The sequence below is a fragment of the Notechis scutatus genome, chromosome 3, assembly GCF_049901735.1.
Source record: "Notechis scutatus isolate UNSWTSFEM ecotype Mainland chromosome 3, rNotScu1.2, whole genome shotgun sequence".
In the NCBI taxonomy this organism is placed as follows: domain Eukaryota; kingdom Metazoa; phylum Chordata; class Lepidosauria; order Squamata; family Elapidae; genus Notechis; species Notechis scutatus.
The window spans coordinates 104,527,829-104,540,770 of NC_142011.1; the positions used below are offsets into that span (position 1 = coordinate 104,527,829).

At 45.6% G+C, this 12,942-nt stretch overlaps 1 protein-coding gene across 2 annotated transcripts in view; it reads right to left on the reverse strand.

Annotated features, from left to right (window-relative positions):
* The window catches only part of LHX4 (LIM homeobox 4), a 69,624-nt gene extending 56,945 nt beyond the window's left edge, over nucleotides 1-12,679 (reverse strand). Inside the window, exon 1 of one of the 2 annotated variants that reach the window (XM_026669155.2) lies at nucleotides 12,327-12,679. In XM_026669155.2, coding sequence (XP_026524940.1) covers nucleotides 12,327-12,402 — 76 coding nt within the window. In that variant the 5' untranslated portion in view covers nucleotides 12,403-12,679. Of the gene's footprint in view, nucleotides 1-4,795; nucleotides 4,903-12,326 lie in introns of those variants that run through there. The other variant, XM_087960872.1, reaches the window with a different exon arrangement.
* Between the last annotated feature and the right edge of the window lie 263 nt (nucleotides 12,680-12,942).

Sequence of the window (12,942 nt, forward strand, 5' to 3'; positions counted from 1 at the left end):
AGGTTCAAATTATTTTAATGGGCTTTTCCCCTGTCCTGGTTATCTGTCAGTCATCCCAGTGCTTTCATTTAGAACCTTGTAACAGCGTTGGCTGTCATCCACAATACAATCTCCATATATTCTTGTTTCTGTAAGAAAAAAAGAGTCAGAGACCCCTTGACAGGTTTCATAAAAGTTCCAGAATGTCAAGCTAAGCTGTTCCTTACTGTTTCATGACTATAACTTGAAAACATATTCAACAACTGAATTTTTCCTAAACCCAAGACAATGGATCTCTTGCCACTGTCTTTCTGCTTCATAACTCTTCTAACTCTGGTATAAAACGCAGCCCAGGTTAATTTGTATGATTTTGTGGATCTGCTCTCGGCCTTCCTTTTTTTAGTGAAAGACTTCTGAATGTGCAATACATTAGGCAAAGAGAACAATGGGAAAGCTGACCAGAGTTAATTAGCAACTTAGCACACTGGATTTCCCCGTCTTTCCCCAGACCAGAGAAAAGCCTCTCTTTGGTTTTTGCTTCAGCAAGAGTCCAAATATAATGCAAAGACTCGTCTACTTTTTTTTTGTTTATTCCTCTCCTTACACAGATACTTAAATCTCCTCTATTAAGGGGATGAGCATGCAGAATCAATAGGATTTGGGGGAGTGTGTAAAATATCAGGCTACTTATTTATTTCATGCAGTTCCAAGAAACTGGCTACCACATCACTTGGACACTGTGTGTACATGGACTGCACATGGACTGCACATTTTTTCTAGAAACCTACTGCATATGTTAAAGTTTATTAAACTTTAGGAACAGCAGAACCAAGAAGACAAATTCTTATATTTAGGATGTGAGAACATGGTAAGGTGGGAAGTAGAAGACAATGAGCTGAGAAGAATATCTAGGAGAATATCTTGGCTCTATTATAACGGGACATAAATTATGCTTGAATAAATGGAAAATGTGCCTGAAAAAGGGTTCCAGCTTTCAGAACGGGAGGTTCAATGCCATGCTTGGCAAATATCCATTCCTGCCCTTTATCACTCCCTCTGTCTTTATACAGAAGTGTTGAATTCTACAGAAATTGAACGAAAACAAGCTATAGAGAATTTAAAGAGATGAAACACTATCGGTAATGGAATGTATAAGTACAAAATTCTATTTGGGAGCAAAAGTGATATGTAAATAAATCCACTATTAATATTATTAATAATAATCCCCCAAAATAATCAACTCTGAAATATTTTTACTCTAAATGAAAATATAGGTTAATGAGGGATCACATATACTCAACAGTCAAGGAAAGTTCATGAATAAACATGAATGGGTAAGAAAAAAATATGGACATAGCTGACTATTCAGCTGGCTTATAATATATCTGTACGTTTTGCTGTTTTAAAATTGTTTCCCTCCTCCTCTCCCTGTGACAGAGTCCTTCAAATGCCTTTTTATCTAAATAAGACAAAATGTTAAGACCCTATAAAGTAAGAAGGAATATGAGATTTCAGGGAATTGATAGAGATAATAAAAGTGACATTTCAAATAATTAGATTAGCCAGGGATAGAACCAAAAGAGTAATAGTTTAATAAACTCTGAGGAAAAATCTGTGAAATAATATACATTGCAATATGCTTAAGTGTGACAAGCAACACCATTATACGATACATACATACATACATGTATATCAGTGGGACCTCGCCGAAACGTCGCCAAGATACTCTTAATCTTACACGGGAAAAGACCCAAACACACCTAGACCTACATATACATACATACATACATACATACGGTATTCAGCTTATAAGAAAACAAATATATATATATATATATATATATATATATATATATATATATATATATATATATATACACACACACACACACATACACATATACACACACACACAATTAATTAATTAATTTAATGTGATAGTTTATCCACAATTAAGTCTCCCTCACACCTCATCCAATCCTTCAATTGAAAGAACTATTTCACAATTTCATTTGCAAGAAATGGATGTCCTTCCAAACTAATTGCAAATTCAAACACCCATGTACATATGTCAGAACATAATGCACTATATTCAAAATATTTTTTTAAAAAACCTGCATGATTATTGTATCCAATCAATGCATATACAGTGCACTCCTATAGATGGTTACTTAGACATAAACAGAAAAAGTTTGTCACTAGCTAAGTAAATATCGAGTTGTTTCAGAATTAATTGCACGATATCAGTAACAAAGAATAGATGATGAATGTTTTCATTGGGGATTGTCACCTGTCTCATTTTGCATGTATTTATGCTTTGAAGGAAAAAATAGAGAACCTAATCTTTTTTCAGACTTAGTTCTGCACCTGGCCACTGGACTTCAAGACAAGGGATATTTGCCAACAAATGGCTGGGGCTGCACAAAAGAGCAGCTAAATCCAAGTCAAAACCTCATTTTGATTTAATTTAAATGTAAATAAAATACAATGTAGTTAATAATAACTACCCCCAGGTAATTAATAACTCTTTTTTTCTATCAATGCTAATGAGATTCAGTGTTGTGTAGTAGTTAAAGGGACGTGTTAGTAGTTTATCAAGTTATTTGTAACATTATTAATTAGGAATATGTCTTGTGTTAAATATTATGAGATACAAAAGTAGTCACCATCTTTAAGCATGGACGAAGAAATTAATTTATGTATTCATTATATTGACAACAGCAAAGGCAACAATAACTGTATAATGGATGGAAACTGAACAAGGAGAGATTTAACCTGGAAATAAGGAGAAATTTTCTGACAGTGAGAACAATCAGCCAATGGAACAGCTTGCCCTCCGAAGTTGTGGGAGCGCCATCAGTTGAGACTTTCAAGAAGAGATTGGACTACCATTTGTCAGAAATGATATGCTTGGGCGAGGGGTTGGACTGGATGACCTACAAGGTCCCTTCCAACTCTGATTATCTATTATCTGTATTTCTACACCATTTTTAGGAGGACTCTTCTTGAGTCCAAGAGTGGTTTTTTAACTTTGTGATTTTTTTCCTCAGGCATATCAACCTATATTGAACACATATTGAAATCTGTTCCTTGTCCTTTTTTTAAAAAAAACTTTCTAGCCAGGATTGTGGAGAAAAGCAGAACTGATCTACCAGACAACATTCGCTAGACTTTATAAACAAGCTCAAGAAAACATTTATGCCAGTCTCCATCATTTGATTTGAAGAATAGGTCCAGGAAAACCATCACAGCATGACGGATCAGCTTTTATGGGCTTCAATTAAGGTCCACCTAGGAAACGTCCCAACAGACTGAGTCTCAGGTTAATTAGAGGGGGTTGGAGGGAAAAGACTGTGAGAATTTTCCACATAGGCTCTGAAACTCAAACAAATGTTAATTCGTTTAAAGTACTACAGGAAGGACCACAGGATCCATTTGATACGGTGTAAATTTACACTGACTTTTTCAAAAATACCTAGTTACAGGGATGTTAAGTACTGGTCTCTTCAGCTTTCTTTCTTCTGATCTTTTTATATTATTGTCCTAAATTAGATAACTGAGATATAAATGGTTTCATCTGCTCATTTTATTTTTAAAAGTTCCTTTCCTGCAATAAATTCATATTTGTCCCAATACAACACAATTCTTTTTTCCAAGATCCATTTTGATGAACAAAGAGAATAAATTCATGAAGATTAATCTTAAATTGATCTACAGTCTGCACTGCTGAATCATGCCTCTGATCCAAAACTCATCAAGCTAAGCTAAGCGTACAATTGCAGGAGCAATTAAGAGAGCTACCACAAAGTTCATGGAAAAAAAGGCCTAAATGTATTATTTGCAAAAACTGATTCTTCATACACCCAAATGAATTATAAGTTATTCTTAAAGATATATAAAATGGAAATTCATTAACCAATATTCAGAAAGTCTTTAGAAACTTATACAAGGAATAAGATGTGTGTTCTTCCTTAAGATTCTGATGCCATAGATCAACTTATAACTACTTGTCACAAATTTTTGACATACAACAGTGAGTGATCTCTTTCATTAGAGTTGAGCATGACTTCTCTAGGACAGAAGCTGCATGCTTTTCAAACCATTTTGGGTGCGAGGCCTCTAGTGTCACCAGAGGGCAAGATTTATTGAAATTGATCTTGATTTGTCCTTCTAGTCATTGCTCTGAGAACAAAAAAAAATCCAACTCTACAGACCAACTCTTGACTAATCTCTTTTTCATTTGTTGGCTACTGTTAGGCTCTGCAGTAGATTATTTGTTGAATTCGGGACAGACTTTGTTGCAATAAAAGGAGAAGAGGGAATTGGGAGGCAGTAATTATTATTTCATCATCTCATCTGTTTCATGATCTGTTTTGGCTGGTTCTCTTCTCCAATAAGAGACTAAAACTTTAGATAAAAAAACAAGCTTGTTTAAAAAAAAACACCACATACACAAATCAAAAAGAAAGCAAAGGAAAGGTAAAGATGGCTGAATTCAGGTCAAGCCTTTGATGCCTGCCAGAGAACCCCAGCATTCAATCCATTAGAGGAGAGAAGTGGTTGTTCTCTCATCTAGGAAAGCGGAGGATCTCGGTCCTCTTAGGCCGCACTGGGCCCAAAACACCTCGGAGGCCTCGTTTCTCTTCGCTTCTAATTTCTGGGGCGCTTCCGAAACGGGGGCACCATTACCTGGTTTCGCGCGCCCCTCCCTCCCTCCCTCCCTCAGCACAGCGAGGTTAGCGCTCCTTCCCCATGAGGTAAAAAGGCCTCTCTGCCTGCCACGCGCTCTTTAGCGCTTGTCCAAAAGGCCACCTACCCGGCCTCTAACGGAGCTTTCTCGCTGGAAGGGAGACGCGGAGTAGTTTCCCCGGAGCCGGAGGGGGCGGGGACGGGTGGCAGGCCGCCTCTTCCCTTTCCGCGGCGCTCAGTCTCTCGGCCGCGAAGCGCAAATATATTTGAATTCATTTGCATGTTACGAACGGACTTCCATGTCTGCCCCGCCTGTCGAAGTGAAGGCGGGCAGGGTTTCCGCATCCTACGGCGGCGCCTTTTTCCCCTCCGGGTTTTCCTTAGAAGGCGAACCCGGTTCCATTACGAACCCCCCGGGGGTTAGAAAAACAGGCCTGCCTGGGCCAGCCTCCAGGGGAGCGAGCGGTGGGGCAGAAAAGCGATAGGGAGGTTTCGGCGGCTTCTTGACTGGCTTCCGATCGGGCGAAAGGAACCCTCCGGGCTGCCGTTGAAAGAACCGGGCGGCTTCTCGGTTGCGTTTCCCCTCTTGGGGGACGATCCCTTTCAAAGTTGCTCTCCTTCACGGGCTGCCTCTCTTAGGGCTCCCCTCGGGTCTCCCCTTGAAGCGACGAGCAGCTCAAGAGGCTTCGAGAGCCGTTCGACCCTCCCGAGGAAACCTTCGCCATCCTGACCCCTAAGAAGTCAATTGGTGTATTCGCTCCCTGGAGCTCGCCTGCCCGCCCGCTCGCCTCTGTTCCTCCCGTCCCGTCCCAGAGAAGGCTAGGCTGGGAAGGAGGGAGCGAGGCATCCGTGCTCGTTCTACCGGAGCCAAAACAGAAATTCAACAAAATGAATTGGTGGGAGAGCCTTTCGTCTGCAGGAGAGAATTAAGTTCGCCAGGACTAAAGGCCCTTGGAGAAGGACCGATCTCTGATTACAGGTCGAGCCTGCGAGACTCTTCCCTTCCTTCCAACACCCGTCCGGTTCACCATCGCCTGCAGAGGACAGGGATTCCTCTGGTCCCAAGCAAAGATCCAAAATGGTCGGGATTCTTTCGTCCCGCCTGGGGATGAGGGAGAGACGAAGGGCTGTTTCGTTGTTGTTGTTTTTGAAGAGACTCACAATCTTTTTGACACACCAAGCAAAATAATTGAATTCCGTATACCTATTCCTCCTTCCCCCGCAAATATGACTTTCGAAAAGAATGTACAATTTTTCATTGTAACGTTTATGCTTCCAAGCTATAGTTTTGAAAAGACAAGGGGTTTTATTGGTTTTGGTCTCAATAATTCAATTCTATCTCTCTCTTTTTTTTCCTGTAGCTTCTTCCAAACAAAAGGTGAGAAAGACGAAGATTAGCATATCCTTAAAAATATGCCAGCAATTTATTTCCACGTTTCTTTATTTTGAAGATAACTTTCCCCTCCTTCCGCTATTCTTTATGGGTCGGTAAAGGTCCCAAGTGAAATTAAAATACACTCATTTGAGAGAGGAAAAGTACATTGCGGCAAACGTGCCAGATCAGTATTCTGCTTAAGGTTAGAAATGCTATTAAAGGCTGTTCTCTCAGATTCCAACTGGACTTGCGATTTTAGACAAAGCATTGTGGACTCTACAAGGAAAAAAACGATTGCAAGCAACCCCCTCTTTGCCGATAAGATCCAATTTTTCCTAAAACCGCCAAGCAGCTGAGCACTCAAAGCCTCCGGAATGTGACGGGCTGCAGCTCCCCTCGAGTGTTATCTTTCCCGCACTTAACATGGGACCTGCTCTTACGGGCCATCCCATCTACATACCTGGCCCGATCCACTTGCATGCGGCGCAATAAAAAATTGGAAAAGTGCACATTAGAGTGTATGTCTGCCGTTGCATAACATTAAAAAAATAGGTATTTGCCAAGCCGAATACTGCCTCTCTACCTGCCTTTCTCTCCATGATTACGCCCTTCGCTCTTTGTTTAATCTTTTGCTTCTGATGGTTGGTTTTCGTAACTCTAAGCTGCTTGTTGTATCTATTGACTGCCCTAACTAGCAGAGGTAAAGCAGCTGTCGGTGAAATAAAGTGCGGAACTCATACAACCGAAACGCGCTAAAACCGAATCAAGATTGGGCAGGAAAGCAGAGAAGAGCGCGGCAGCTATTTCAGTTAATCCGAATCTTTTCGGAACTCGGAAAGCTACTCCTAAAAGACTGAGGCAGATCCCAGCTGTGATGAACAGGGAGCAGCCTTTGTTTCGAGCCTTGGAATTCTCCCCCCTATCAAATCGGAAGAAAGGGAAGAGATATTTAACCTGAAATCCGGGTTCCACACCGAAGCCTGTTTCGAGGAACTAGAGGAGTTGAAGGAGAGAATGGTTGGATCTATGTGGAAAATGCAAAATGGCTAATCTAATTATGCCCTACCCACCAAGGTGGAGAAGAAATGAGCTTTCCACAATCGAAATATGTACATGTGTCCTTCCCGTGTGTCATTAGAATTAAAGCCAATGGACGCATTTACATATCAGGCTTTGCTCAAACTGGGTTTCTTGGATAGAACATAATGTTCGGATTCTCATATCTGAGCCTACAGCAAGCAAATGACATCGTAGTTTAGCGCCTTGGATGAATCTGTTCGATTCCACGACCACGAAAGGTGGATTTTCTCAGACTTTATTCCCTCCCTCAAGCAGTTTATCTACAGCAAGACAAGGGATCACCTAAGGAAGTCATCCCAACTGTTTGCCCTGTTTTTCTCTTCACGGAGGGTAAGCTTGGTATTTTGCTCGAATTAAGGCACATTTGCACCGAATCGGTTGGTGAAAACTGTGACTGGAAAAGTCAAGCAAATTATGCATCGTCAGCTTTTTATTAACCGCGGCTTGTTCCAGCTCTTTATCCCTTCCTCGCCTTTCGCCAATAGAAAATAAACGAAGCGCAGCTGATTCTTGTGCCTGGTTGGAGGATGGCAAACGGAGCCTTCTTGTCTTTGCTCCATTTCTAAGCCATGTGCAGGACAGAAAACCCCGGGAAAGCGGCGGGGGAGGGAAAGCCGGAAAATCGATTTTATTCCCCACCCTGGGAAGAGGGATATGTTATTACCTCAAATACAGTTAAGCAAAATTTGCTGATTTTCCAGGTCCCACTTAAGCTTCCAGCAATTACAGCGGATTAGAGCAGAGGTCAGCTGTATAGGGGAAGAGAACCTCTCCACTACAGCGCCTTTTGCCCCGAGGGGGCTCTGAACTGGGGGGAAAGGCTGCATTCCCACATGAAGGCCCTTTCTCTCGTTCATAGCAGCCTGTTTGCCTTGGAGATACGTCGCAAGGGGGGAGTTAGAAAAAAAAGAGAGAGAAAATGATGAAGAAAGACAGAAAGAGCGGAGGCTTGATTTGGGACCACCAACCTCGGGCTTTTGAACCAGGATTACTTGGTTATTAGAAAAAAATGCAAGGAAACTGACTCCCATGCTAAACTCTCTCTCAGTGAAGTAAGGAGATGTTTTTGGGATCTTATTCCAGCTATACTCAGGAGCTCAAAACAAATCTAAGGACACACCCCACCCTACCTCACCCATGGGTTTCCCAAATGTTTTAGGAGGCCAACGCAACCTTTCCTAATCTGGGAGCACCATATTGGGAAAAGACGACCTGAATCTACCTTCCTTTGGAGGCCTGACGCAACCAAGTGGGGCTTTCTCCGCAGCATGACCCAAAGAGAGGAAGGGATAATCAGGAAAGGATCTGACTGGGCCTCCAAGTGAGGAGCCACCCATGAAAGAGCCCCTCAGAGCGCCCCCCCCCCATCTCCTGCATGAGGAAGAACTGGGAAAGGCCAGAACTGTTGGGAACCAAGATGGCTTTTTTTGGGCAGGGCAGCTTTAAAAAGCTAAAGGAGAAGAAGTCGTGTGTGTGAAAAGCTATGAAGGTGCAGACCCTGGAGAAAGGAAGCACAGAAAAACTGCTCCTAAAATGTCCCATCAAACCAACAAAACATCAGCCTTTCCATGATCCCTGCTGTCAATCAGCACGTTTGTAGTCGAAAAGGGAAAGCTGCGAAGGTGTGGAAGGTATGCAAAGTTTCATACAGTTCTCGCGCTGACACGTTATTAGTATGCTTAGGGCATTGAAGTTGACATTGGATTGTGTGTCCAAAGGTACAAAAAGTATGCATGTATGTGAGCATATCTATGGAGAGGGAGAGATGGGCACCCCACTATTAACTGAGGAGAGAAAAATACCGATGGCTCTTGGCATGGAAAGCAAGGCAGGTGAAAAAGTGAGAATGCACACACATCAGCGGTTAGATAATTGGAATTTAACGGACTTTCTGAGTTATATTCTAGCCTAATTGAATGGAACCAATTGACTCTCCATTAGACAAACTCGAGCAGTGACCCAGGCTATAAATTTGGGGCACATGGTTTGCAGAGAGTTACAGAGTTGCCTTTCTGCTCTTAGTCGGTTCCTCCTCCCTAATTTAGTGGGAATTGGTTTCCAAGAAAATAAAGGGACTTGTCCTGCACTGGCGGTTTTTAAAAAGAAGGTAAGGACGGTTTTCCACCAAGAGGAGAACCAAGAAAGGAGTCTTGATTTGAATAAACGCCGGCCCGGGAAAAGAAATTAAAGCAGGAGGTGGTAAGATATGAAGAAATCAAGCCGGTTCGATGTTAACAACAGCCTTCCTGACAATCTCGGGTCTACCACACGTCAAATCATGCCAGATCAGGGTTTCACAATTCACATGTTTCACAAAACTTCCCATTTTCCAAGAGGTTGGCCGCATCAAGACAATGCGGTGAAATCAACCGTCGGAAATCTCTTTCCAGTAAAATCTAGACTTGCGGAGGGATGGGGTAAGACCCCCGGCGTTTTGGAGGAAAAGTCGGGATATAAATCGCCCTAAAATTCATGGTAATTCAACTCTGGTTGCTTGACCAGTCATTACTACCGGGTTCAGACAAGGTGCAACGCCTCGGTTGAAAATGGCTGACTTCACTCAAGGTGCGAAACCAACTCAACCCAAGTCGGGTTGTGGCTTAGGTGAAGCGCGAAGGTGTTGCTGCCCAATGAAAGGTTGTTTTCAGGCCAACTCACCTGCCCGCCAGGCGCTTTTCAGGCAAGGGTTGCCGGTGACAGGGCCAACCGAGAACCCGGCCAGGTTCCTTAACCGGCAGCCCGATCCACTAGAAAGTCGCCCTCCTGCTGTTTCCACATTGGCGCTTCTGAAACCAGCACCCTAAGTCAAGCTGGCCTGGGAGGAAATGGAGTGGCGGTGGCAAAAGGCCTCTCAGCGGGGACAGGGTCGGGGTGGACGAGCTGCCTTGCTTAGGAAAGGTGGGCCTGGGATTCCCACTAATCGACCTCCCTCTTTCTGGGGCCAGCGAACCTGCCGCCTCCTTGGGACAAATCCCCAATCCCCTCTGACACTCCGTGCAACGGGCGGGGACGGAGGCGATCCTCGCCTTCCACGGACTGGAAGCGAAACGAAGCCACCTCTTGCGGAGCGCTCGCCTCTGGAAAAAAAAGGACGCCTTACGGGAAGCATCCGGCTCGCCCTGGCGAAGGAGCCTGCACCGCCCGGTGTGAGCCAGGCCAACGAATAGGTGGACGACAGAAGAACTCGAAGAGGCTGGCAAGTCAGGGACGGCCAGCCGAGGATGGAGTCCCGGACAGCGGGACTCTGCCACAGGGCAGTTCGACAAGCAATGAGACCCGATGCGTTAACCACCGTTGTTGGGCAGGACCTTAGCCAACTTTGTAGGTCTGCGGCGCTGCTTCGGCACCACGCTGAACCTCAAGCGGTACCGGGGAGGGGGGAAGCAATTGACCTATCCTGGCCAAGTCCCAGCGCCACTGTTGCTACCCAGGAGACCCTCGGCCTCTTTGACCTTCGGGCTAAGGGGAGGGTTGGCTCCCTCGAAGCCGTGCAGAAAGGGAAGAGGGGGGGGGGTGCGACGCCAAGGTGCCTGGCGAGGGGAATTTTGCCTAACTTGCCCCTCCTCGGCTTCCCTTGACCTGAAGTGAACCTAAAAGGCCCTTCGCTTTGGCTTCACCGGGGCTGTCTGGCAAGACTCCGATTCCCAAACGCGCTCCCTCCTTCGGGCCAAAGCACACCCTCCAGGCCCTCCGTCCGACCTTATGCGGTGGCGTTGAGACAAACTAGCGGAGGCAGGCAGCCCCCCGAGTGGGAAATCCTCCCTTTCTCCAGAGCGACCGTCTTTAAGAAGCGTCGGATCCTGTTCCAGTCTGGGACCGAGCCCTTCACCTCACCTTCTGCCTAGAAAACGGGAAAGCTCCCATCCGCGCCAACTATGCATTCCCGGCTTGCTTAATCGCCAAGCACCTAATTTTTTGACTGAGGCCAAAAGGTGGCTCTTTCTCCAAAAGGAAGTTTCCCAAGTTCCTTTTTCCCCCCCCTCCCAGGAAGCAAGCTCTCTGACTTGGAAGCGAGGTTGACGCACCTCTAGGAAGGCGAGCTTTGGCTCTTCCTGAAGGTCCGCCCCGGTCAAATCAGAGGGACTTGCTTCTGACTCAACACAGTTGCAGGGCGGGTCGATGAGCAGATCAGCCGGGACACAAGGAAGCGGGACCGAGGCCAACAGACGCTTGTTGCTCACGAAGGCCCAATTCATAGCAGATCTCAGGCTGGAAAAAGGCCCATCAGAGGGGAGAGGTGTACATATATGAAATATTCTCCAGAGACCCACCCCCTGCCCTTCTCTTTTATTCCTTGTTATGCGTGTTGCCTTGAAGGGCAAGGGCCCGCTCCCGCTTCGGCCACCGGTTTTCCATCCACTCCCCGCTTCCTTGACGCACCTCACGGGATCCACGAAACCTCCAAGGGGAGATTTCAAGCAATGAACCCGTCCCCTCTTTGCAGGGAGAAAAAGACGCCTTCTCACGGCACAGCATCGACGCTCCTCATTTTCTCGCGTCTGCAGTAAATGCAGGCCCGGCTGTTTTCCATTCTCCTCTTCGCTGAAGGAAGCTTAACACCACCCCCCCCCACACACACACACACACCACCACCACTACGGAGATGCCCCCAAACGCAAGCAACATCCGGCCCAGTAAAGTGACTCAAAACAAGATAGTAAAAGGGAACGAGGGGCTCACAAGCGAGAGAAGCCAGAGCCAAACTTCTGGTAAGCCGCTGTCCAGCCCTCCCGACTCCACGGTAAGGCCATGCTGGTGTCTGTCCAGCATCCTGACCATTAACCCGCTTATTTGGGAGACAGAGCCATGAAACTCAGCGGAACTCACTCCTGTTGAGTATAATAAGCCGTGAGCCGCTACCACTCGCCACCTGGCATGTTGCTCCCAGCACTAGGATGTATTGATCCATAAGGCAAAAAGACAACCCTGCAAAACAACCTGTCCTCCTCCTGGTCACAACCTTGGAAGATCCCTCGCACAAGGCCCCCTAAGAGAGACACACGCCAGTGTACACATATCTGCCACGCAGAATCTTCTCCCCTTGTTTCTAACGTGGACAACGCAGCTGTTTTTAATAGCTACCCTCCCTGCACCATTCAAGCTCCCCAAATCGCCACATTTCCTGGTTATTAAATTAACGTGGGAAACGAGAGAGAGAGAGAGAGAGAGAGAGTAGGGAGGGGGAAAAAACAAGATTCCTTACGTTGCATTGGCACACCAAGAATTTCTGGAAGCCCCTTGACAGAACCTTCCGTAGCGAGTGCTGAGCTTTGCATCATTTTATTTCAATATACAGAGAAGACGAAAACGCTGGGTGAAGGGGAGGGAAAAACACCCAAGGGGATTGTTATTTCAAAAAAAAAAAAAAGTAAATTAAAAAAAACTCAGAATAAAAAAAATGAAGTCTATTCGGGACCGATCCTTCTCGATTTGCAGAAGGTTGGCCCCAACTGGCTTCAGATCCCCTTGGAGTCCCCTCCTGCTTATTCCAGCTTGGTTGGAAAGTGATTGCTGCAGCAGTCGCCTGCTAGGCTGAGTTGCTGGCCCAGAGAACGCAGCTTTGATTCATTCACACTGCAGGGAGAGGGCGTGACGTCACTTTCCGCAGGGAAGCCCCGCCCCCGCAGCCAATCCCGGCGCGCCTCCTTTCAAAAAATCTGGGCGGGGAAAATGGACCCCGAAAGGATCTTGGAGAGACTCTGGGAGGCCGCTGAGGCGAGAAGAGGCGCCCGCAACCGCGTCTTCTTGGTTTGTTTTTTTTTTTGGGGGGGTTGCCTTTTGGGCTGCGAGGCTCTGCCAGCAAAACAGCGTCCCGTCTC